The sequence below is a fragment of the Tauraco erythrolophus genome, chromosome Z, assembly GCF_009769465.1.
Source record: "Tauraco erythrolophus isolate bTauEry1 chromosome Z, bTauEry1.pri, whole genome shotgun sequence".
NCBI classification, from domain to species: domain Eukaryota; kingdom Metazoa; phylum Chordata; class Aves; order Musophagiformes; family Musophagidae; genus Tauraco; species Tauraco erythrolophus.
In genome coordinates this window covers 28,658,714-28,686,307 of record NC_141496.1, presented here as the reverse complement: position 1 = coordinate 28,686,307, position 27,594 = coordinate 28,658,714, and the positions used below count along the sequence as shown (strand labels likewise).

Below are 27,594 nucleotides of genomic sequence, written 5' to 3'. Positions count from 1 at the left end.
TCTAAGAGGAAACAACCACAACGACCAGGTCAGTCAAGATGGAGCAGGAGGAGGTGTACTGGAGCTGAGGTTTCCCTTGCAATCGGTGTGAGATGGCAGGCGGCCCCCCTGCAGCCAGGGTGTACTCGGCGGAGCAGAGACCCACTCGTGGCCCGTGGAGAAACCCACGTCGGGGAAGAGATGCCTGAGCCCAGGAGAGGTCGTGGAGCAGGGAATGCACAACGAGGTACTGTTAATAATGGGCATGGAATGCACGACGAGGTCGTGGAGGCATCTGGAATCCGTGGGACGACCCACACCGACGCGAGTGGCAGCAGCTCCCTAGGAGGCCGAGACTGGTAAAGCCCGAACTGGTGCAGTCCATGGGGAAGGATTGCAATCCTGCGGGCAGGACTCACGCTGGAAAAGTTTGCGGTCTTTTTTCTTTGTGAGTAGGGGATCCACCGAAGCAAGGGAAAAATGGTGTAAAGTCTCCTCCTCCTTTAAGAAAGGAGCGGCAGTGAACAACATGGATGAACTGACCTGCACTCCCCATTCCCTGTCCCCCTGCACCGCTGGGGGAGAGGTTGAGCCAGGAACGAAAGGAAATAGGGGGTGGGGAGGTGTTGTTTTAAGATCTGGCCTTGTTTTCTCTTTCTCCTCTCAAGTAACCGGTTTCGTTCTCTTATGTCTCCTCTTAAGTAACTGTTAATAAATTGTTTTGTTTTATGAAGAAAGCCTGAGTCATGTTTTGCCCGGGACCATGGTTGGTGGGTGCTCCTTCTCGGGTTCTTGTCTCGACCCTCAGTCCAAAAACCAAGACAATCTTTTATTGTTACATTGAAGGAAAACAAGTTTCCAGCACCTAAAAAACTCCTGCTGATGCTCTTATGTGCAGAGCCATTGCAAAGGAGAGTTGGGGATTACAAGACAGGTGAGAAACAAAACAGATCACAGTACTAGGACGCATGTTACAGTAATGGTTACAAACTGTCGCTACTCCTGGACAGGCAGAAAGCAGGAGGTGACTTTGCTGTCATGGGATCTGAATAGCATGTTCTGTGTGGTCTCAGAAACGATGCACTTACAGCTTTCAGGAACAAAGTCATTTAAACATTAATGAGAATTTTAGAAAATTAATTTCTTCCTTCTACCACACATAGAATATTAAAAGATTCTAGTAATGAAGTAGTAGTCTGGGATATGACCTGTATTCTACCAGGAAAGAATTTGTAAGGAGGCTTCCTGAAGAAATGTGCAGTCATGGGACCAGAAGGCCTATGTCCACTACTTCCTTCTAAATTAAGTCAAAATAGACGGAATACTCTCAGACCAAAAGTCAGCAAATACAAAAAGCAATGATTAAGTAGTGTGATATATAAATAATAATATTTAGTCTATATTATTTATATAAAATATTCATACAAAATTATCACACTACCAAACATCGCATTCTGTCACTCCACCAGGAACCAGACCTGTTGCTCCTACACAAAATTAAAAAGGACATACACACTTTCAGTTCAGTGAACCACAATGGAATGAAGAAGCAATAAAGATCACAAGATAACCATGATATTACTCTGATATGTTTGAATATTATAATTTTTACTTCAATTATAACCACACTCTATTCATTACCATAGGGATAGAGAGGTCAGAAAGAAAACCTGAGGTTTTGGTTGTATTTCCAGAACTATGCAGATCTGAAGCCACTGAAATAGATGTGGACTCCTATAGTGCCCTCTTCCAAAGATAATTTTTCAGATTACAACTCTACTCAAATGAGTCTGCTGGAATTATAGTGAAAATATAATATATTAATACAGTTGTATAAAAGATATTATATAATTCAAATAAATGATGATGGAAACTGGTACTTTAGTTCTAAGTTTTAGATAAAAGCTATAATTTTCTGGTCAAATGAGATTTCATGGTCCCTTCACACAATTATATTTGTATTTTTTTAAAGTTCATTTATCTAAAGATATAAACACGCTTTCAGCTAACAGAAATTGAAGTGAGTAGTAATGGAAATCGTAGTTGCGACAAACTGAAGAAATATTATTTTTTCTGATTCTAACCTTCACTCTATAACCTTCATATTGGGCTAACAGCCCTATGATGTTGAAAACCAATTAATTTTTCAAATGCAAACATCTGCCAGGAAATGATATAACCTGAAAAAGCGGTTCACAAAGTGAGTGCCCTTGAAATTTCTTACTAGACTTTCTATAATTCAATGGCCAATATGGTCTCAACCATCTATTAATTCAAAAAGCCAAGAGACACAAGAAAGACGCAGGTTGAGAATCCACAATCTAAAAATGCAGAAGAATGGGATAAGAAGTTTTCAAAAAAGAAAACTCCTCCTTTCTTTTCTGCCTTCACTGTGTTCAAACAAGTAGACACTCTTTCCTGTTTTCAGGATATTGACCAAACCCAGAGCATTTTCACACAAGAGGTATCACCCTCAGGAATAATTGTTTTCCCACAGATTGCATCTCACTGGGACACACAAGTTCAGAAGTGTTTTCGAGCTCAATTAATCCCTTCTCTAAAAAGGCTTTGAATTTTCTTTTATCACCAGGTTGTTTCAAAGAGGTTGTTTCAATAGCTGAGGGAAGGGAGGAGTACAGCTTCTAGAGTTATAGTTCATAAAGGCTCAAGATTATTGCAATGGTCTCATGCAACAGATGATGCAAAGATCAGCTGCATAGTTCCACGACTTAAATCATTTGGAGTTTAGTATCACCTAAACCCAGGTGATCTCATGACAATTATGCACCACCAGTAAGAAAAGACTGCATCAGCACGTGACAATAGCTCAAACTTGCAGGAAACAAGAGTCAAATTAGATGATTATCAACAGTATCTATTCTTTGGCTTTAAAACACTAGCTTTAGTCTCAGTTCAGTTTCAACAAACAAGAAAGCCATTGCATAAAATCCTCCAGTATCTTCCCAGTACTTTTAGCAGCTTACTATGATGTTGTAACATCCCTGTAAACAGCTATCCTAAATCAACTTTGAGACATTATTCTGTAAAAGGATTCATCTTCCAAGTCAGCCTACCTTGTGGTATCCACAGCCTCCATCACATTTCTTTAGAAAAGCTGAATTTTGATGTGGCTAAGGAACCCACAATAAAATTCTACTAGTTTGGAGAGATTTTATACACTATCCAAATAAGCTTTCTGTAAAAAGCTTCCAATTTGTAAATATAGCAAGTTTGATACCTAAGCTACACAAAGGTACTAGAGATACCTACTCAAGTTTGAGAATCAGACTGTGGCAAGTGAAATTTAACATTACGGTATTTTCAGTCACAACATTGTTCTTAGCTTAACTTCTAGTATATATGAAAGTTATATATAAACAATAAATAAATCAAGCTTCATTTATAGTTTACTCCATTTTTCCTCTCATATACATATTGTAAGACTATATCCCAGCATATTCTCATTTATACAATACCCTGTATAATCCCAGTGCAGATGTACATGTTTACTCCATTCTTTAAAAAAAACAATTTTCCCATATAGCATGAGCATGTAAAGTCCTTTGTTACAGGAAAGACTCTTCAAAACTCTTCAATCTAGCCTTACAATGGCTTTTAAAAACCTGCTTAATCAAGAACATATTTTTGAATATAAACTCAAAATGTAATGAATTAAAAGATTTAGTTAAAAACTAAAAAAAAAAAACCGAACAAAAAACATCCCCAACTATTCTTCAGAAAGCCTGTACTCATAAAAGTTTTATACTACAGCTCTGAGACAAGAACATTATCGCACAGGTGGAAGTATGAGTTTGAGGACCACTGAACATTAAATTTTTTCCAATATATCACAATTACAGGAACATCTGTGCTAAGTAAATTCATACCAGACTAATGTGAAAACTCAAGAAGTGTTCAAAAGCTCATTCTCATTTCTATAAGAAGGAGCAACTAAGTCTAGGTCTGCTTTCTAAAAATATTTGCTAAGAGTTAAATATGCTGCAGTAATTAACCATCTTTGTGCAACAACCCCAAATTCCCAATTATTGTTGTAACAAAGTCTCATGATACTTGCAGCTAGAATTAAAACAATCAATTATGATTTTTAGATCACTTTCATTTATTCAAAACAGTTCCATTCTCCTGAAAATGGAAGTGAGGCATAAAATAGCTTTCTCTTACCACAAAAATACCTTCATTTCAACAGTGTGTGGAAAAGCTACAATAATGAGAGAGCAAAGACAGACAGATCTGCAAAGAACACGAAAAAAGTTTAGAGCATAAAAAGAGAAGAACAACAGAAAATACAAGGAAGAATAAGAAGAGACAAAACAAATATTGCTAAAATAAAATAGAGAAGGACCAAAGGTGAAGGGATATATTAAAGGGAAAAGACACCATCTGCTTCTGGCTAAAAGTTCCCCCTCTTTCCCTTCTGAAGTCCAAACATTAAAGTGGAATCTGGAACTTGTATTCAGAAGTTTGGTTAAATGCTTGAGCAGTTTTTAGGCTTTTTACAGTGGTTAAGGTTTAATCTCAGTTTAAATTTAATCTTAAGTATCTGAAGAGGCAGGATAAGCCATCCCATCAAGATAGCAAGCACTTATGAGCCAACTGTCAAGCAAAAGTATTCTTCCATTGGGTTTCACAACAAGTGAACCATGAGGAAAACCAGGTAATTATTAGCTACTTTGGGGCTGCAACCAAGACATGGGTGCTACATGCTCTACAAGTAGTAGTCACCACCTGTCATGAATCATAAACAAGGTACAGAGATCTCCTAGATCTTCAGCCTGTAACAAAACTATAGTGGTTTACAGCTCCGTTCCTTTTCTAGTGTTCCTAATATACCCTCTGATTACACCCAACCATGTAAACAAGTTTTCAAGAGAGAACTTCTTTCGTTCTTGAAAAAAATGTAGATGACTTTAAAAGTAAAGTCAAAGAGAACAAAGGGATCTTCCACATTTCACACACATGCAAACACACTCATATCTTCATATTTAATTTTTGTTTATGTAGCTTTCAGATTGTTTACAGTTACTAAAATGTTTATCCAACATTTAAACCATATTTGAACTACAGCCCCAGCTGTAGATGTTGGCTAGGAGCTTCAAATTTCCAAGACATAAAATGACCTGAAATCTTAGAAGAATGCTACCTGTAGCTGTACTTAGATGGGCAGTCTGAAAGATGAGAGTCTGCTATCCTCACCAGAAAGTCTGCTCTACTAATCTAAACATCATTGATGGATACTAAATCCTTTATTACAGGATATTTTTTTCCCTTCATCCTAGTTTATAAGTAGGAAAAGGAGATGAAAGTATCTTAAAACATCTGTTGATTCATTTCAGTGATACTACACTGGTAGTCTATTTACTCTGACAGTAAAAGCCATAATGGAAAAGCACATGTTGCTACCATTCAGGTCTAAGCTACTTCCAGTCTTCTTGTCTGGCATTTTTCCAACCATAAACTGGAACAAACTTGTAGACACTGTCAAAGAGATGGATGATCCCAGATAATTTGAAATGTTTTATATTTGCTCTTCTCCATGGTCCTTTAGAAATACGCCATAACTAATTAAAATTCTACCTGATATTACAAACAGCAGAAGTGTAGAGGCTTAGACTCAGGAGACTAAAGCGTCCTCAGAGCAGAGGTCTGACCTCATATAGGTTTTCCTCAAACAGAGGAAAAATTAAACAAAGGTTTCCTTTTGCAAAGAAGGAGCTAAGGAAGCTTATTTTGCAATTCTTCTAATTATCCAGAGAAAATCCTGGTATAACAGTGAAAAGGCCACACAAGTTACTAGACAGAGAATAATACGCCACAGATAGGTGTCGAGAACAGAATTTATGAATATTTTGTCATCCAGGAAGACTCCAAACTATTCTAAGAATGCATTCATTTCATACTGCTCACACAATTTTCTGTGATTAAATATCACTGAAATGGTCAAAATTAAAGCTAGAAACTTTGGTAGCTCATGGGCTTATGAAGGTCTGGAAAATCTGATACTTAAATTAAAAATGATTAGCATCTAGAAAGTTAGTATTTAGATTTCTATAAAAATATTTCAGTGTTTTCCCCCCAACTAATTTTCATCTCTGTAAGTCAATGATCTAGACAGAGATAAAGCCAATTCTAACAACTTATTTGCAACAGATGGCTAGAATGCCTCTTATCCTATAGGCAAATAATAAAAAACCCTCGTGCTTACATTAGTCAAGAAGGTTATGACTAAAGCATTGGATGGAGTACATAGAAAAGTTGCCAGTCAAATGTAAGGGAAAAGCAGGGGTTGCTTTCTTAATCTGAGTTGATACAGATGTCCCAGAGAACTTCTCTACACAGCTTCTACACACTGCTGCTATTCCACTGCAAGTCTGTCATGGGACTAACGGAAACCAGAGCGATATACTTTGCTGCAAAGATAAATGGCATTTTTATCTACAGACTGTACTTCTCTTTTGCCAGCAGTAAGTGCTTGGCAGCCACAGAGCAAACCAAATCAGGAAATTCATGTGGCTGAAATTTAACTCTCACAGTCCTCTCAGTTATTCTTCTGCTGGATGAATTCCTTTATCTAGATTGCCTTAGAAACGTTACCCCTAGCATAAGGGAAGCGAGGGAGAAGATGGAGGGAAGGTAGAAAGACAATAATGCTCCCTTTCAGTGACAGAAGAGACTATTATGCAGTGATCATGAAAACAGTCTCAGATTATATTCATAATGACCAGAAAGTTTTGTTTGGAATTTCAAGTAATCAACTTTCCACAATCAACTCAAGGACATTTTTTGTTACAAACCTATGCTCTAAGTTGTTGTCATCTTTTTAAGTATTTATTATCTAGTAGAGAAAAATAAAACTGGTATTACAGCAAAACAGCTAGTCAGACTATTTTATGCCAATGCTTCACCAAGTATCTTCGAATAAGTTGATTTGATATTAAAGTTTAACCCCTCCTCATCAGTATTGCACTCCGACAAAAAGGGAAACAACAACTGAATCCAGAATCCTCCAATTCAGACTGAGGATTCTGACAGGTATACTAAGGATTGAAGAAACAAGTCCCATAACACAACTTCACTGTACATTAGTTTTCCTATAATTTAATCTTTTGATCTTATCAGTGAAATCAGGCTCAAGTAAATCTAGTGATCTACGTGGTTTCAAACTTGCCTCTGAAGAGGATAGCTTAACAGAAGTTGAAAGTGACAAGACTGCTTTTGATGTCTGGGGAAGAAAATCCTCTGGCCTCAAAATCTTATAGGGCAGAAGAAAAAAAAAAATCAAAAAAATATCAGCAGAACTATCATCTGGTAGAACCACACAGCACAAATATCTACAATGGAACTTCAGGAACGTCTACAATGTACTAATACATAAGATATCTGACTAATTTTATCCCAAAAGATTGACTGCTAGTCTCAATATTTCTTAAATGTGTTCGACTGTCTACATTTCCTTACTCATCATCTTATTGCAGAAGAGCATAACAAAACTTCTAAATCCTCCACTGAGAGGCTGAGAACAGAAGGAGGGAAGGTTGATTCAATAATAAATTAATTATTTACATACAGAATATTTTTAAAGTCTTTCAGCTTGTTTTATTTTTGTCACTTTACTAGTTAATTCACCTAGTTAACAGGAGGCTATCAACCTCAGCATTTAGTCAGAGCTAGCAATATATATAAAAATATTTTCAATGTGTTTCTTCCTGTAATTCCTTGAGAGCCAGGCTACTTTCCATGATTCATGGTTTTGGGTATATAAATTCAAAGAATTGCTATTTTTCTCCTGAAAGTCTTTTATTCTTTTAGATCATTTTTCTTCAGGCTTAATTTCTGCCCCTTCCATCACTTATATCAAACTCTGAGCACTTTAAATCAAGCAATACTTCAATAATTAATCCTAAAAGTGTAAACTTGAGACATGCTTCTCCTAAGTACACGTTTTTATAAATAACTTTGTTATTGCTGAAGCCCATGATCAATCTGAATTCATCATTTTTTCCCAATCTTAACTGAATATCAAGAAAGTTTTTCTGTAACCTGCAATTGCCTGAAATGAAGCTGAGCAGCCCCGAGAGTAACTGTTTTTTTGCAAGACCACAGCTCCCAGCTTGCTCTATGCAATGACCATCGAAACTTCTGACCAAGTCAGCCCAGACAGCACACGCATTTGGTGGTGCATCTGTATACCAGGATAGTTGAAGCAGTCACTACCTCCTGTGATCCTCACCTTGCAGAAACTAGGATGGCTGAACAGCTGCAGTTCCTGCTAGACAGCAGCTCAATGCATTCATGGAAATTAGCAGCAATTTTATTTTAAACATCCTCATGTATTAGGCTGCAAGCTGTAATGGTGCAGGAGCTGTTCTCAAACAACTCAGCAGTCCCAACAATTCCTGCAACAAGGGCAGAGCAAAACATTTAAGCTGGGATGCGTTACAGCGTTATCTGCCATCAAACATGCCGTCTCTCAGAACACTGTTGAAATTGCTCTTTCCAGTTAGTCCTGTGGAGGTATTTTCACTCCAGATTATAAGTGCCTTGCTCTCTTTCCAGTTAACACATGAAAAAAGGTTATTCTAAAACTGCTTCAAAAACAACCTCTTAAGTATTTCAAGACAAACAGAATAAACCACCAACATTCATGATCAAAATTAAAAATTCTACCCTTCAGAGGAACTAAATATTGGAATGTAAAAGTATTGCTGGTTAATGGGTAATTCAATTAAAATTTTGCAACAATTCTCAGTATATTTCTCAAAAGAAGGATTTACTCCATAATTAAGGATTTCAAATTTTTCTTTAGGTTTCTAAATGCACAAGAAATCAGTTAAAAATGTTACACCATTACTCGTTAGGAATTAGGTCAATGCACAAGTTACCAGTTCAAAACATTATACCATTACTTGTTGGGAATTAGCTCCGCTTGAACAAAAGCAGCGTGCGTTTCTCAAAAAGTAAGGTAAATTTTAGTGAATAAAAATGCAAATATGCATTTTAGCAGCCTTGAATTCATTAATCTGATAGGTTTAATTTCCATTTTCCTGCATCAGCTTTATTTATAAAGTGTCGTGCCCTATAAATATGCTGTTATTTTCTATAGTCAAGCACCCTCTTAACAAATCTTCTCATTAATATGTAAATTTAAAGTCAATCGGTCTTCTCCCTGACAGCGCCATGAATTCCTAGTGCACTGTATAATCGGCTTTGACTTGGCATCCACTATTTATCATCAAAGATGTCAGTTAGAAAAATTATGGAAAATGCACTGCAATTGATATGACTGCAATCTACTTTGTCAACACTTAATTGTTCCTCAAATCATACATTTACATATAAACAGCCTAAATACTGATCCATAATGATGCAAATAAACTAAATTAAAAATCTCTTCTACTGCACAAGATGCCCTGTTGTATGATGAGTTCATTTAAGAACCTATTGACAAAGGCATGGATTTCAACTAGCCCAGAAATAATTTCTGCTAATTTAATTGCTGAGTAGGTAGACAAACTAAAGTTTGCATTGAAGCTCAAAGTGGAAACAAAGAGTTATTAACAATATACTTCTGATGACCAATTTTAGGTTGACGCAGGCAGTATCGTCACACAAACCTTTTACATTCCTAGAGCAGAAGCAATAGCAACAACTGCCATCCATGCAGTTTCAGCGAAAAAGTACGTACGAGTCTTAAAGAAACCTAATTCCGTCAAGACCTCCAACCTCTTAGTCCAATACAGGAGGTCATCCTCCTCTTCTACTCTTCCTTTGTCCAATCACAGACTAAAACTGGCTTAAACCAACAGGGAAACCATAGCTTTAGGCAAAGCAAATTATCAATTTTGATTCTTTCTAAAGGTCAGACAGAAGAATGCAAGCTACTTTCTTTCAATAGGCAACATGTAGTAAACACTCTGCCTCAAGGACATTAGGAAAACATGTTATATAAGTGTCTCATTATCTAAAAATACTTTCCTTATTTTAAGCAATATTCTGGAAAGACGTGCTCTTACGAGCAATTTAACTTTCATTTGAAGTGAAAAAGGGTGTTCCAGAACCCAACTGGTGGTGCAAAAATATGATTCTACTGAACACATTTTTGCTGTTTCTAGTTTGTTATTCATTATAACCCCTGCTTATTTAAGAAGTGAATATAATTGAAAACTGAATCAGTCTGACATTAGCTGTTTATCCAAATACGTCTCTTTACAATTATTTTCATGTAATAAATTATACATATATTAACATAGAATGCCACTGCATTTCAGCCTGGTTTCCAGGCAAAGGGTATTAGAAGATAGAGTTTGAAAGAACTCAGTGATAGCTGGTGCCATTCTGTATTTCAATGCTGAAAAAAGAAACCTTAAAAAAATTGTTAACATGCTAATTACAAACCACAATAATCTGCACTGAAATAATGCCTGAACAGAAGTGCTAAGACACATCAGTTAAGCTAGAGCAGAACTACTTCAGTTTAAAGAAATACAGAGAAATTAAAAATAAAAAAAAATCAAATTATTAAACTTTCTCTAAGGTTCTAAGATCACCTTGTATTCATTCCAAGTAGATACCCCAAACATCCTTTTATGCAACTGTACAAAGTCCATTTCCAACTACTGCTGTGAAACAGTATATGTACCAATGAATATATACATCTTTAAACATGAATTAATTTCAAATTAAATGGCAAAACTTAACAGTAGTAACACCTCCAAGCCTGTAATAAATGCAAACAACCAGAGCTGTGGAGCAATTTCATACAGTTCTATCCAGCAGTATTGTCTTTTAATTTGTTATTCAGAGTTAAATCCCTTTTGAAACCAACGTTAACAGCATCAATTCCTTGAGTTGTCTATTTTTTTGTTATTAAAAGTGATAGGATTTATACTTTGAATATCCCTTTTAACAAATTTTGAGTAAGATTATACTCATATTTACAGAATATAAATGAAAATACCACAACACTTTTTACACTGCAAATTTCAAAACCATATATTCACAAGTCTCCACACAGTCCTTTGGCACATTAACAAAGCCTAGACAAGTAATGTAACGTTCACCATGCTGTGTTACTGGGTATTCATGTCTACAAAGAAAGTAGATTCTACCCAGTTTCAGGACAGAATGACAAACCTTTTTAGCTCTGACTCACACAAGATCTCCTAGAATCACAGGAAACAGGATTCTCTCTGCTGCTCGTGGGACATGCCTGGGGTAAATCAAAACAGGTTATAGCCTAGAAGGACAATTCTCATGCTCTGAAGAAGGGTGGATGCCTTGTGTTAGTGAAGCCTTAGAGAGTTAAGACTTAGACATTTATTTTCTGTTTTTATTAAAGTCTGCATAAAAACGCACCTTAAAAGACTAAGTATCTCAAACAATGGAAATAATCCAGAATGCAAGCACAAAACAGTAATTTAAAAAGTCACAAACTTACCTTCCACGGGCTTACAAACTGTGTACGTGCATATCGAGTTAGCATGTGGATTATAACAACTTGACCCCACTCTTCCACATCAACCAACAAGTTACAGAGCTTTCGGTAGTTCTTGTGAATCAGATCTATTCTATCTGGACACACCTCCTCAAAGGCCATCACAACGCTCCCAGCTACGAGCTAGAAAACAAAACATAAACCAGAAGGTCAATGTTCCTTCTACAGTTCATCCACAAGTCAGAATCAGAATTAATACTAGCAATTCTCAGTAATTTCAAATTGTTTCCATTCAGTGAAAACAACAACAACAACAAAAAAAACTCAGCCCACAAAAATGGTATCTTATTTAAAATAGAATTGGGCTAAGTTTATTAGAACGAAGAAAACATTTGCTGTTTCTATTACACACATAAATCTTAGCTCCCAGCCCTGAAGACACAGTGCAATGTAAGCATAAATTTCTTTTCTTACAGTTCTAGTTTCCAAATAAATTATCAAAGAACTTGCAATTAACTCAGAAATAACAGGAAACAACAAGAAGTATAATACAGCCATATACCTGACAAGGTCTACTGGGATTTTCTTATCAACATTGGCATGATCAAACTAAAGAGGAGCTGGGGTAAGTTTTGCAGCAATTCTGGGATTCAAACTTCTCTCTCGATATGGCCAAATGAACTGTCATGCAAATTTTTATATTCAGAGTTTCGAGAATACACTTCACAAAAAAAGGCATAAAAATCAGCAATACAATACAGAGATATATAAATACTTTTCCTCAAAAAAAAAATACACGCAGAATTTCTGCATGTTGTTCGGCACTTCCCTACCAGTTCCAAAACTACAGGAATGGATCATTTCTGCCCTGCTATGTTCTCATGCAATTTTTTGCCTTCATGAGAAAGAAACTGTCATACACACACAAAGATCCTCATATCATTACGACTATAAAAATAGCTTTGTTTTAATGAGAAGATGAAATGTATTTTCAACATTCTAACACCTCAAGGCTTATTGAAACCTTCTGATCAGGTATTTTCTTTTAAAAATAAAACGGAAACATATATTGGGGTTCCTATGAAAATGCTGGCAGTGGGTTACTTTAACAGTGGGAAAACCTCAAAAGCCAACCATGCATAATAAGGACATGTCATTGTGTGCCTGGAATTACTGTTCTTTCTCTTCTAATTGCTTTTATTAAGATTTGTTTTGTGTCAGAGTACATGTTAAGTCAAATAACTAAAATGATGAGACTTTATATGAAGCAGCTGATATGTATGCAGTTAGCATGCATGCAGTATAGCCTTCTGGCAGCAAATTAATGTCATATTCTATCTGAGCACTGGGGATCTGCATTTCAACCTCTAAAATTTCCCCAATGACTTAAAGTAAGCAATTAAATAGAAGTGCAGTTTATTGAAATGGTACTTTTTGAGAAATATTAAATACAATGATATTCATATGTTACATTTTTCTCCCTGTACTTGGCTGACATTTGGTTTATTAGTATGCGCCCAACATTACAATTGAAAGAAAACAGCTCAGAATATAGTCTTGCTATTATGCTAAACAAGTTTCTGGCTCTGTGGGGATTTTATGAATTACCAATATGAATAAACGTGAAGTTGCATTTATTGTCTCCAGCCCCGTCCACATGCTGGTACTCGCCGGTCCCAGCAAGTATACAACTCATTCCAGGGAGCAAAATTTGATTATTTGATAGAGCTAAATAAAACACACTTTACATCTAAAATAATTTGCTATTTTTTGCTGTCTCACAAAAACGATAGGGCTTTTTTTCCCTTTTAATGTTGTTGTACCAAACTTTCTTCTTAATAACATGCTGCAGTAAGCTGTTCTGTAATTAAAAACTGCTGTGAGTTGACGCTTTGGTGTGGGCTCAAAGCTCAGCAGAAGGCAGTGGTTAACTCCAGGCAAATCACTATCAGTCCTAAGTAGGTATTCAACTAGGCCAGCTAAACTGAGGATGGAAGAGAAGAGTGGTAAGAGTTATATATTAGAACTCGCTTGCAGCAAAGCAATTTTATCACGATGCAAAACTCTGAACTCCAGTTAAGGCCAGCTTGCAGAGGACAGCGTGATGGATCTGAAGTTTTAGAAGAGAGGGATGTCACTTTTAGAGCACAGAGACCTTTTTTTAGGTCACTGTCCCATAGACTTTATTATGGATATTCTAGTCCTTCACACTGCAAGACAGTATAGGGTCTCTTGACAGGTTTGACATACAAGGGGAGAAAAGGAGGGAGGGAAGGAGGGGGAGAGACTGACACAGAGATCGATTTATGACTATAAGAATAGTCGCAGCCTAATATTTAAAAATAACCTTTTAGGTTCATAGGTGAAGGACGACACAGATGCTGGTGTCCGACTGTAGTTCTGGAGTGGATACCCTTGCCTTTTACTGCTACTAGTACTGCACATACATTTTGCTGTATTCCTCTTTCCTTTGGATATGATATAGTTTGAAAGCTGATGTAAAATAGTATGTATAAAACTAGTTTAGATCTTTCGAAACTAAGCGCATATCTTATGAATAGCATTGGCTTTTCAAAAGTTCAGTTACTATGAGTAAAACACAACCATTTGATACAAAGAAATACTCATACCAAAATACAGAAATTCTAAAAAATTACTTATTTCAATTCATACCAGTCACCTACTCAAGTTTACAATGAGAACGCTGTCACTTGTGAATTCTTAAAAGATGCTAATAAAAATTTGAAAACACACTATGAAATGCAAGAGATGCACTAGATGAACAAGCACTTTACTCCTGTGGCAAGTCTCTAGATTTACAAGTTAATACAGGAATTGCCATATATCATGTAGCTATTTAAGATCATGCTCCACTCCCTATTATTGCATTTTCCAAAATTAGGCTTTTCATTTGAAAGGGGAAAAACAAAAGTGATAATGCCAGACAGATTGAAAGTGCACTGGTAACAAGAGGATTTATCTGAGAAAATTTTCTAATGCTTTCTTAATAAGAGATTATTTTCTAGTTGACACTGTTTCCCCTATAGTACCATCCTACTATACATCTAAACATCAGAGGAACAGCTAATAATCTTTGTTTATTAAATGCTCAACATTCCATAAAAATATTTAGAATTAAAACAAAATGATCCAATCAGAACATAAAACCAAAAAATATCGGTTTCCAAAAAACAGTCAGTTAATTTCCATCTCACTGAGTCAATAGTAGCTTTTTGTATAAGGAGAAAATATAAATCACTCCAACAAAACTAGCAACGAGCTCATCAAATTCAAATGCTGCTTTCCATTTATGTATTTTTTATATTAAAGCAATAAACATGGTTCATTTGTCTTCCACTGGTTGCCACGTTTTTCTGTGCTGTTGCTATGAACTTCAGCCATTAGCTGTGCTCCAAGGTAAACTACATGAACCATCAACAAAAGTGACACCCAATCTATGGAGTTCATATTTTCTCCAGATTATCTATGCTAGTTGACAAGCTGGTAATGAAAAAAATCACACTAAGCAAATGGTTCCTCTAATAACAATAAATTTGCTATAAAATTATGAAGGGTACAAAACGTTTCCTTGCATCTATTTTGTCATGAATTCTAATTAACGCTGCGAAAACCTGAGAGTGCTGGGTCATCACAAGAAGTGCATCGAGGTTTGATTGATAACACAGTGCAAGTTGGCCTATGCTGCCAAGATTCCTCTCTCTTAAATTAATGGCCACCCCACCTGCCCTAATCATACAGCCCAAATGATATTCCCCTTCTTATTTCAATTTTCTGGAGGGAAGGAAACTGGAAAAGATCAGTAATTTATCTTCTAATAGCTGGATAATAGATCTATCACAACAAAACATCTGCACAAACCCAGTAATTTTTTTCCACAAAAGTGAAGCTTTTATCAACATTAAATCAATAAGTTAAGAAAACATTGTCTTATCCACACATTTGGGTTCTAAACTAAAGCATTAAAACTTATTAACAGTAGCCTACTGCTGAAGAGTAGAGCCCAGCTTTCCCTCCCCATTATCCCCAAATACACTGCTTTAGTTTAAAAGATCTTCATTGCAAAGCCATCATCGATTCCTAGGATCAGTTTTTAATCTAAGCGGTCTCACTTCACAAGAATCTGTGCTTTAATCTAGCAACCATGCAGTCTGCAAAGAAATTGCTATACTCATGCATTTGTATAAAGTCTTCTCATCCCCAAAACAGAACTCATTCGAAGTTGCATCTGTTATATTTAGGAGTAAATTATCCCACCAGAACAGAATAAATTTATTTAAATATTAGAAGTAGTTCTATTTGATTAAAATATTCTCATAAAAGGACAAAATATTGTTTAAGCGGAGGCTAAGGGAAAATTTAACCTTCAGAAAAGAGTGTAAATCTTAATTAGCAATAAACAAATTCTATGCAATAAGCTAACTTACTGTCAGCCTTCACCCCAAACTTGCCTCTATCCCTTCCCATATTACTTCACAACAGAGGGGAAATAATGGGGACACACCACCATGAGTACACACTTGGGGACACTTCTGGGGACACACACCAGGAGTACACTCTTGGGAATTGATGAGCATTTGCAATTCTGGGCAACATGTTTTGAAAATTCTCTCTAACATTCTTCTGTCTTTGAAAAGTTCAAAAGCAGGGCTGTCCTCTGTATACTACCTGGTGCCAGAACAAGAGCTATAACAGTAACACCTATGATATAGCACAAAATATATGTGGTCACATACTAACCCAGTTCTCTGGATGCGGCTGAAAAAAATTCATTTTATCATGCAGCACATGCATTCATATTTCCACACAAACATCATAAACCTTCCTTATAACAGTGGTGTCTGCCCAAACAAAATAAAATCAGATCAATATTAAAGTCGGAAATCTGAAATAAATTTTAACATATGTAATATGCTTAGGGTCCATAAAACTACATCCTAGCTACAGGTCTACATTCTGTCTTTTCTTTCTGGATGCAGCTTTAGAGACAATTCGGGATACTTTAGTTTGGACTAAAGAATGCATGTCACAAGTTGTTTTCACTTTACAGGTTTGGACAGAGGCCATGATTCCTTTTCAGTATCAACACGGATTTTTTTTTTTTTAACTGCTTTAACTCAAGCATCATTAATGAACTTGATTTTTATTGTTGTTTACACAATCAGAGTTGCAAAATAAACAGGCCACAAACACTATACAGTTCTACAGTCCTTTACGATACACCAAAAGCAACTCAAGCAACAAATCCTGCCTTAAACCCTACGCCCCAAAGCTAGATCATCAGGCTTGTTAACTGAATGGAAAAAACAGAATTAGAATGAAGTGGTACAGAATCAACCAAAAAGAAAAAGGGAACTAGTTACCTCTAAAATATCCGATCATACCTTCACAGATGACTACGTGACTAGCTGTAATACTTTCCAGGAAAATCATTTTAGCATGAAATACACACATCCTCATCACTTCCACATGAAATTATGTCAGCTGCTAAATTAAACAGAATTACCAGAAAAATAAAAGGAGCAGGCATTCATACTCCTGTACCTGCTTATCAAAGTCTGAGGTACTTTTTTCTTTAAAGGAAGGGTCAAAACATAACTAGGAGTTTCTTAAGTCTCTATAAGAAAAATACTTGCAAACATTTAATCTGTTTAAAAATTAAAATACACTGGCACAAAAATCACAGCTTTGTTGAAACACTCTAATTCCCAGTTATCTACCATTGAGAGTATGTTAACAATGGTTTGCATTTGATAATTTTGCATCTTAGATTAACTGACAGTTTGGCTTTTAATTGAATCTTTATGTTAAGTCACTTAAGGAGCAGAGTGATCCTTCATTTATCTCACCAGAAATTTTAATGAAGTGCTGGGTTAAGGTTAGATCTCATCTTATTTTAAGTTTTGCTTACCTCAGCTTATATTAAAATTTACTACTGATTGAGACCTAAAAAATGAACAGGTTTTGTACAGTCTAATAGAATGGTTTCATTTTACTTCAGTAAAATTCCCATCTAGACAGTTTCTTGCTATTTCAAATGTAAAATGACTCTGAATGATTTAAATACATTGTGTCTTTTCTGTGCAACAAGCTGCATTAATGAATCCACAATGGCATGTGCTTTCTGAAAAGAAAATTTCTGGTTTACAAAAACGTAGAGGCATCTCTGTTTAGCAGGTATTCTATCTCACTTTAATGTAGAGATGGTTATAGAAAATAAAGTATGAGTAAAAATTCACTTTTTAGTAAAGTGAAGTCTCAAACATCGTTTGGGCAATATTCGACTGTTACATACATTGTTAATGTTAATAATTACACTCTCCCTCCAAACATGTCTAAACCAAATGGAATAAGAATAAAACCCCAAACTCACTCACATGGTGGATTTTCCCGCATCCAGTTACTATATACAACGCATTATGGGTTGTCTGAGGATTATCAGCCCTTAAGTATAAAGAAATGTCAAATGTAACCTGACATTTCTGTCAAGGGAAAAAAAGATGGAGAAACACTGATGTTCAACAATTCCCAAAGTCACTAAAAATTCTCTCACTCTTTAACACTATTTAACACTATTTAATGAAAACACCATCACTTTCCCAACAAACTGATTTGCTGACAGATTAAAACCATCAGGATGTGACACCTAAAGCTAATGTAAGCAAACAGCTTCTGGGCATTTAAATTGAAGGAATCTGAAGATTAGTGTCAGGTAAACACCACTTGTGCTTCGAGTTCCACGTTGTCACCCTACAAATTTCAGGCCACCAACTGTCAAATAGGCAACGGAAGCTGTGAAAACCTGAGAAATACTATTAAACACACACATGTACTTCGTAAGGCTAAGCAAAATGCTGCTGTTCTACAGCTCGGACCCATTGCTAGAATTCCTGTGGCAACAAACCTGACTTAACTTTCTTCACAAAGCATTTTCTAAAAGCTTTTGTAAGTATGTAGAAGGAGCTTTTTCTTTTATGCTAAGTGTATGAAATGCTGCTTCCCTTGGAGAATACAAAAAGGTGGATCATATCAATACAAATTCCCCAAGAGGAGCTTAAACAAGACTTTAAAAGTCACCAACCTAAGGCTATATAGGCTACATAAGTACACACTTGTACATAAGAACCACCACCCGTAAGCAGTTGCAACTCCTCCAATTTTAAAAGCTAAAAGTAGCTACAAGTGGCACTCTGTTTCCTCCACGGTGAGCAAATCATTATGTTCTCCAATCAGAAGCAAAGGATAAGCTTATTCAGATCGGAGTCACCTGCTAATAAAACATGTGCAGCATGCGCTTTCTGTTAGTGAATGTGGAGGCCTTCTGGGAATATTCAGTGTAACATGACAAAAAATAACTACTTAAGGGGAAGCTTTTCCATGTTAGACTGGTCTTCCCAAAGGTATCAAGGATTAAAGAGAGACTGATGCATTTTAGATCACAAGCAGCTGTGGAGTCTGGGATTAAAGAGCACATATATTAATACTTGGTTTTGATTAAGAGAGTCCTGAAGAGAGGTTTGTACAGTTCCTTTTTGGAATAATAATTCTTCATAGCACTTCCTGAAAAAGTAAAACTTCTGAAGCTGCCATGTCTCAGCCCAGACTGGAATCAAGTCTTGCTGGGGAATCAGAGGGAGGGAAAAGTTGTGGCAGTTAACCATATGTCATGGTTTGATGTGGAGGGGGTGGGGGTTCTGGTGGCAGGAGAGGGGCTTTGCTCCCTGTGACCTCCCTGGTTTTGGAATCGGGTCAGACCTGGTTCTGGCCACCAGATCAGACTCCCATCCCCCTCAGGCTTGAGCCAATCGGTGCCTCTGAGAATTGCCCTATTTAAGTTGGGACAAAGGGACTGGAAAAGGTGCTTTGCCCAGGAGGGAGGAGAGAAGGGAGGAGGGCACTGCCCCCGCTCCCTGCCTCCCGGCCGGGCGGCTGCCTGCGTTGGGCCAGCGCCACCCACGGAGAATGGCGGCAGCAGAGTCGGCTGGGGAACTCAGGGGCACTCCACTCCCGGGGTGCCCACTGGGCTGAGTTCACCTGGAGAGGACTGAGATCTGAAAGAAACAGCTGCATCGACACCAGGTCAGTGAGGATGGAGCGGGAGGAGGTGTGCCGGAGCCGAGTTTCCCCTGCAGCTGGTGGTGAGATGGCAGGCGGCCCCCCTGCAACCAAGACGGCCTTGGTGGAGTAGAGACCTACTTGCAGACCGTGGAGAGAAGATGCCTGAACCTGAGGATGGTCGTGTTGGGATGCACGACAAGGCAGAGAGGCATTTGGAGTCTCCGTGACGACCCACGCCGGAGCGAGTGGCTACAACTCCCTATGTACCGAGACTGTGGTAAAGCCCACACTGGAGCAATCTGTGGGGAAGGATTGTTTCCAGTGGGCTGGGCTCACGTTGGAGAAGTTTGTGGATTTTTTTCCTCGTGGGTAGGGGATCCACTGGAGCAGGGGAAAAGGGTGTAAGGACTCCTCCTCCTTTAAGAAAGAAGCAGCAGTAACAGCACGGAACGAACTGACCTGCATTCCCCAGTCCCTGCCCCCTGCGCTGCTGGGGGGAGAAGGTAGAGCCGGGAGGAAAAGGAAAGGGGGGGGAGGGGGGAGGGAAGTGTCGGTTTTAAGATCTGGCTTTGTTTCTTTCTATCCTCTCAAGTAACCAGTTTTGTTTCCTTTTGTCCTTTTAAGTAACCATTAATAAACTGTTTTGCTTTAAGACAGCCCAGTCTGTTTTGCCCGGGACCATGGTTGGTGGGTGCTCCCTCTGTTCTTGTCTCAACTCTCAGTCTCTTTATTTTTTTTTTTTTTCTCCTCTCTACTTTACTGGAGAAGGAGAGACTGTGTGAGTTTTAGTTGCTGGATCAGCCTAAAACCACAACATCATATTATCTCTCCAAAGAGACTCAGAAGACTCAATTCTAACGGACCATTCTTAGCTTCTTGAATGTGCTGACAAAACAGCATAACTTTGACTATTGCTTCAGCCAACATCTTCATAAATACAGTGTCCATTATTCAGTGTCACAGAGGCACCAGAATTGTGGCACATACTGAACAATGACCATTAATTCCCTTACAAGTAGCTCCAAGTATGAGGATGAGCATGGTGGAGAAAATGAAGATCCAAACCTACTCTGTACTTTTCTCCTCTAGCATTTTGTTCAAGTAAATGTGTAAATGACTAGTTGTTGGAAAACTTGTCATTTACCATAAGCAGTAAGGACTAGGAAACAGAGTGAAAACTCGGGGCTTTTCTTTTCCTGCCATCGGGAACAAAAAGAAACAAAGGTGGCTTCTCAACCCCTTATGTCTCGACAGGTATAAAGAATCTAATCTCACATTCACAGGTTGCATGCACACCAAGAACATTAACCACGAAAAAAAAATACACAAAGAACCGCTGGGGCGGGGCAGGGGAGGCAACTCCACCTCTGACAAACGAGTACAGGTCAACCACAGATACCATCAGGAGAACTAACATTTACAGTCTGCTGAGCCATTAAGCTCTGACACTCTCCTTCAGTAACCCCTCAGTGGAAGCTGCAAGATGCCTTTTAGAAAACAGCACCATTTATGTCCTGAACACCTGGACTGTGCTAGAACAACAGGCTATATGTTCCTGTGTGGTACAAAAACACTTGGCAAGCAGGAGATGAAGCAATACACTATCTGGTACCCAGTAATACTTTCATTTACTCAAAAATGATTACACTCACTAAATTAGTAATCTGAACGAGAACAAGAGAATCCTTTAATTTAAAACTCTGTTTTTCTATTCGAAGTCTATCTTTCACTCCTTGCTCAATTACCTTTCTGGCTTAGACTTGGGAAACTTATTTGTAGGGAACAGGAAGAAAAATAAAGTGTGCAACCATTGTGAGACATCCAGGAGTTCATACAGAAAACCTGTACCTATATAGGACAGGCAAAATATAACAGGAGTGTTAAATTTACAGAAATTGTCCAGGGACATCAGTTTTACTTACCAGACTGGAAGTGGGGATATTTGCAAGAACAAACAAGTGCATGCTACAAGCCAGACGGATGTCTGCAAGCATACTGTGCATCGTACAGAAGTAATTTATTCTTACGGTATTACAAACAAATTGAAATGACTTTGTTATTTGCCAATGAAAACGTGTTTATACATCAGCACTTGTACACCGATTCATATCATTATAACACTTTCCTTTTCAAAATTAAGTTTAAAGAAGCATACATAAAAAAATATAAACAAAAACAAATTAAGAAAACCCATGATGCAAGTAAAATTACCAGTCTTATTAAAGGAGATGGTCATTATTACAGCCATAGTATAACGCATAAATACAATATAATACTTATATCTCGAAACACAGCAGCAAGGGTTAGGAAAGACTATTATGCACTGCTGAATGACAGCCTCAGGAGTAAACTCTTGAAAAAGATACTCATATGTAATAGCATACTGTTTCTTACCGTACTTCTATCCTTCAAAAGTTTTTCTATTACTTCAATTAACATTTCCTTTTGCTCTGGATCAAGACTAGAAGGAAAAACAGAAATTATTTTTACTTATTTGGTCAGATATATCTAAGTTAAAAGGGGTTAGATTTGCTGACCTTTAGACACAAGCTGGGAACAAAGTGCATTGAAGAAACCACTTCCAGAAAAATCAAATATTTCAAAGAACTGATTGTAAAGAACTTGACTGAAAATAAATTACTGAATATAGAACTAAATTGAAGGAGTACAAAATTAAATTATAGAGATTATCTTTATGTTATACCACTTATGTGTGTTGTATAAGAATTTTAATACCTAGGCTTTAAGAAACATTAAGACAGGCCAAGCCATTAGGGAGAACTTGACTGAGCTTCAGATGCTAAGTCACAAGGTTGTCACTGCTTTTGCAGAAAGGAATTTCAGCATGAATGAATTCAGCAGTGAATGAACATGAGGCCAGAGCAGAATCATACTTTTATTATCTAGTTATCGATATAATGCTTTAAGTAAGACACTTTGTCAACCTCACTAATTTTAGTCAGAAGCATTGGAACTCAAAAATTTGGACACTGTATTGAAGTGTACCTATACAAAGCTGGTGTGCAAGCTGATGAAAATTAGATTGCTTGAAGTCCTATTTAAATAGTAAAAACAGAGGAAACACAGAAGTTGCAAACAACAATCTCTCTACCATCCTTTTCTTATTCAAAGAGCAGAGAAAAATTTGCCAGAATCATCCATTATTGTCAAACTTGCTTCTTAGGTAGGTAAGTACCAAGTTTTCATTCCAGCTGCTTCTTCAGCATTGATCTATAGAGCATGGAAGAATTCAAAGACAAGGCAGAAGAAAATACGAAGAGAAAGTAGGTACAAAGAGCCACACAGATGTGTAGTTCTATGCCTTTCAAAAGTCATTTCAATGCGCATACAATTGCAGGTACGTAAGGAAGAATTTGGTCATTATTGTACACGTCAGTTTTAATGCTGTGATGAACTGCCCTAATGCACAGTATATTCTTTCCAGCTACAGATTCACAAAGTAAGTATCTAGCTGCATACTACTTTGATAAGGCTCTAATACCTAGCAATACAAGAGCATGCTAAAGTGGGTAACAAAACTTTGTCAGAAGCCACCATCAGAATAAGCATAGCAACAGCACATTGTTCTGTAAGTTCTTTTATGATCACCTTTTGTTCCAACTACTATTTTTGTCAAAAAAGGTTTACCGCATCGTCTGCCAAGGATCAATACCTTCAGAGAAAAAGCCAAAAGTCTTTATAATAGGCCTTATTTCAAACTTCCACAACGAGAAAACTTCTTAAAAAGAGAAAGAAGAGAGCACTTATTACTAAGAAATTTAAAAAAAATATCAGTTTTGAAAATCTTCAGTAAGGACTCTGATAACTGAATCCACATTCCTCCCCCTCCTCGTTCCTGATGTTTTAGATAAGAAAAGCAGCATTCTCAGAGACAAAACAAAAGAACAAGCTAAAGAGCTCAGAGTGATCTGCCCCCATTGTGGTATCTACTAGTAATAGCATGTAATCTACTATTACTAGTGACAGGACTCTTAAAAAGTCCTTTTCCAAATGTCATTGGAAGTAGGTGCAAGTACGCAGCAGAGTTTTCTATTGATAGACCGAAGATACGAATAGCTTTGAAATGCACTCGAAGTGAAATAAGTAAGAGGTCTGACATTTTCAGTGATAAATTTACTCCAATGTAACTGGCAACACTGATTGCATTGGGCACAAATGTTGCTGTTCACACTATGCCTGAAATCTTTTCTGTTTCATATGTAAGCTTCCCGCTGCTAGGATTGATTGAATGACTAACGAACAAGCTCTTCTAGGTCAGACATCCATCCAAACACCGTGACACTAAATGCAAGGGAGATTGGAGTATCGAACCTTCATCCAGAAGTCTGACTGGAGCACTAACTGAACTACAGGACTATCAAACAGGTAGAGAAGTCATGGAAACCAAAAAGTAAACTGAGCACACAGGCACTCTTCAGAATAAACTGTTACTACTACTTACTTAAATGCTCACAGAGGACAGTAATTAGATGTACAAAGCATATAAACTGTTGACTGATCTTCACATTATAAATCCATTCCCTCCAGAATTCTGAATTTGAAGAATTTCAGCGAGAGTCTTCTGAAATTACTTGGTCATTAGAAATAGGCCAAAAGACAGCCTTGCAACCAGTGTATGATCTATATCGCTGAATTGTGCAGCTACTAGTTGTGATCCTTGTTGAAACACCAGCTGAGACCGCCTGTTAAAGACTTTTATTTGCAAGCAAGTCAACTGGGCCTGCCTGTGGACAGGTTAATTTGATAGCCTCTTCACCAGTTCCCAGTACTGCTGCTTCTTCAAGTGATCCAGAAAACTACACTCTCCCCCTTGGTCCTGCAGTAAACCAGTGCTATCAGATATGGTATTTGTACAAGTAAATTTTGAAAATGTGACAATAAAAATTCACATGCTTTCTATAAGCAGTTCCCAAATCCTACAACCAAGGACACAACTCTTAGTTAAAACTCCACTCATAAGTAACCAGGAAGCTTCTTCTAGTCCGGGTAAGGTAGAATTCGCAGCTACAGCAGTTTGAAAACTTGCATTGTGATACTTAGGATGTTTGCATGAAGTGAAAACTTGTGAAGGAGGTATAGGCCCTCTAAAACATTACGGAAACCTTTATAGAAAATTAATTTCATTAGTCTTCCTTTGCTATGTGAGTTAGATGTCCACTTTACTACCAGTCAGGAATTCATGCAAACTAGAACGGACCGAGGACAGTTTCTCCAGATTGTGCTGCTGTATTTTCTACCATGTGTTGTATTTTTTACCATAAAAAAAAACCCATAACTTTTTACGGTATTTGCGAGGATGATTTCAAAATATTACCACTGACATCTATAAGCCTAAGATACCATATGGATCAAAGAGCACAAAAAAAAAAAGTTACATTTCAAGATGTAATTATATCTGGAGATTGGATCAAAAATGCATAAAAGGTCTTACAGTAATCTAGTTATATTTCAGCATCTTTCAGTTTTGCACCAGTCACCAATAAGCTTTTTAATATGGACTAGTAAAATAAATTTTTCCTGTCATGAGGAGAAGAAATGGAAGGATCAATTTAAGTTAAAATTCCACGGAACAGCCTACTGTCCAGATACTACTGTGCCTTGCTGGCGCCAACAGGCTATTACTGACAAGCTGCTCCAAATAGTTTTGGTACTATCAGGAAATCAAAGGACATTCTGTGTGTATGAAGAATAGCTCCGGCCAAACTGTCTTTTGTGTGCTGGAACCAGATCCTAGCAAAAAATAAACTCCTCAAATAGCAGGAAGACACTTAAAATCCATTCCCTTTTGTTAGGTTACGTAATAAAAGGCTTGTCTGCACACAGAGAAGTACAGAGGTGGCGGAAATTCCAATAACATCCTGACCCAGCTACTCCCAGGGCCATCACATGAGAGCTCTTGACTCATTTAAAAAATAAAATAAAAAAAATTCACCAGAAGGAAGGAGCCCCTGCCCAGGTTCTTCGGAGAGCTGCCACGGAAAAACCATCAGTGTTATGGTCCTGAAATGAACCTGTCATGAATGAGAGTGGCTCTCTAGAGCACCTTTCAAACTTAAGGGTGGCTACTAGCTACAGGGCTATGAGACTTACTATGTGATGTCAGAAAGAGGACTTTGGGATCGTACAGGAACTTCTGTGGAACGTTCATGGGAGAAATGGTAGGAAAAGGGAGGGATCTAGATGATTTTGGGAGGAACGAGCATAGGAAAACAGAGGAACAAATGCATAAAAGGAGTCAGTTGCATGTAGAGGCTTTGCTGCTCAGCACGCTTGTCTGGCCATGCCATGCACCTGATGGTCACAGTCTATTGTATCTTCTCATTAAGCTCTACTTCTGCCTTCCTGGGTGATGCAGTGACTATTCCACATGCATGTGTGATAGAGGTCTAAGCTCCAGCAACTGGAGTCAAGCCACGGGTTACAGGGACTCGTATAACTGTGGTACCAGCAACTGGTGCAAGTATGTAGGTCAGTGTGTGATTGCTAGACAAGCCAAGATCAGGTGGCTTGGGAAGCCAGGTATTGAAGTGGGACCACAGGTCTGTGCTGGACTTGTGTGTGTGTCTGAGTGAGACAACTGGATGTTTTGGCTACCAGAGGGACCAGGGCATCTAGGTCAAATACTGGAGAGGATGATAAGGTTTGGAGGTTTGTGTGCCTCAGTCTGTTTCTCTCCCCTCTTTGTCTCCACACAGTGTGAGACAACTGGAGATGAGGGGATATAAGGGCCAGTTACTGCATAGTCTGTCTAAATTCAGCTACTGTGGGATTCAGAGCGTTTGAGTGAAAGAGTAGGGGCATGCATGTGTCTCAGGGAGTCTGTAACAGCAAGTGCAGCAGAGTTGCAAGCATTGTTCACTTGTGTGTGCCACTGCCAGTGACTGGCGAGATTGGAGATCCAAGGCCAGTTACTGGAAAGACTGAGCAGCCAGGATCACTACTGGAGATCCATATTGTACATATACGGGTCCACTAACAGGTCTGCATCCTGATGAGTCAGATAGTGCAAAAGGATATGGCTTTGCTGGTTTTGTCTGCATGAGTGCTGTTTTCTGCTTGTGCTGATCTCTATAGCTGGCTGTGTGTATGTGCCCATTACGAATACATGCTCAGCCTCACCATTGATCGGTCTGAGGGGACATGGAACTGCAGCAGCCTCAGGCGACCTGACTCAGAACCCCTAACACCTCTCACCCTCCTCTTTTTGGCATAGGTGAAATAAAAGGGAAATACGTAGCAGAATAAACATCTGCCTTTGTTTTGGAAAGCTACAGGTTCTGTTGCCCCCACCCGTGTCAACGAGTACCCACCTCTTCATAAGAACTTTTCCACAACAAGAATTTCTGAAGAGGAAGATTTGGAAGAATTGGATTTGCACTGATAAAATTTCTATGAATTAGTATTCATTTGACACCTTGACTGCAAACTACAGCAAATGCCTTCAGGATGAAAGATACAGACACTATACACAAAAATCTTTGGTTCTGAGAATACTCATCAAAACAGTTACTACACAGAAATAACTGGTATAATAAAAACAAAAGATAGTGTATCAGTTTCTTTTTGTGACTCTTCATAGTTATCCTGTTATTCTACCAAGCAAGAGACTTGCCTGAATTCCAATCAAATCAGTTGAGTGACAGAACGCGTACACGCACTCTACGCTTTTTAAAAAGAAATGAATCTGATATCTGAGACACGCCAACTCTCTCAGTTGTCTTAACAAACATAGCCCACAATTATCTTAAAACTGCTTTTCAGTATTTGTCAGAATCACCTACCTGTACAGTTTTTGGATTGCATGGGCTGCGTTCTTCCTCACATAAGGAGATAAGTCAGAAGAGGCTTCCTTAATAGCAAGCATCATAATAGGAACAATAATTGGGACACGAATACTGGATAAAACTCTTAAAGCACTTGCGCGGATTAACTGGTTAGGATCCTAAAGAATGAGAAAGAAGGGGAGAAATAAAATAAGAAGTGCAGAAATGCATCATTAAATTCTCTGCAGTGTTTACACTAATTAGTGACTGCACACTAAAACATGTAAATCTATCTGACTAGCA

General features: G+C 37.8%; 1 protein-coding gene across 7 annotated transcripts in view; it reads right to left on the bottom strand.

The window, feature by feature from the left end:
- The window catches only part of AP3B1 (adaptor related protein complex 3 subunit beta 1), a 176,755-nt gene that overhangs the window by 115,894 nt on the left and 33,267 nt on the right, over window positions 1-27,594 (bottom strand). For all 7 annotated transcript variants that reach the window (XM_086630039.1, XM_086630037.1, XM_086630040.1 and 4 more), the window contains exons 5-7: window positions 27,310-27,470; window positions 21,902-21,968; window positions 11,435-11,614 (exon numbers count right to left, since the gene is read on the bottom strand). In XM_086630039.1, the coding sequence (XP_086486165.1) occupies window positions 11,435-11,614; window positions 21,902-21,968; window positions 27,310-27,470 (408 nt within the window). The remainder of the gene's footprint in view (window positions 1-11,434; window positions 11,615-21,901; window positions 21,969-27,309; window positions 27,471-27,594) is intronic.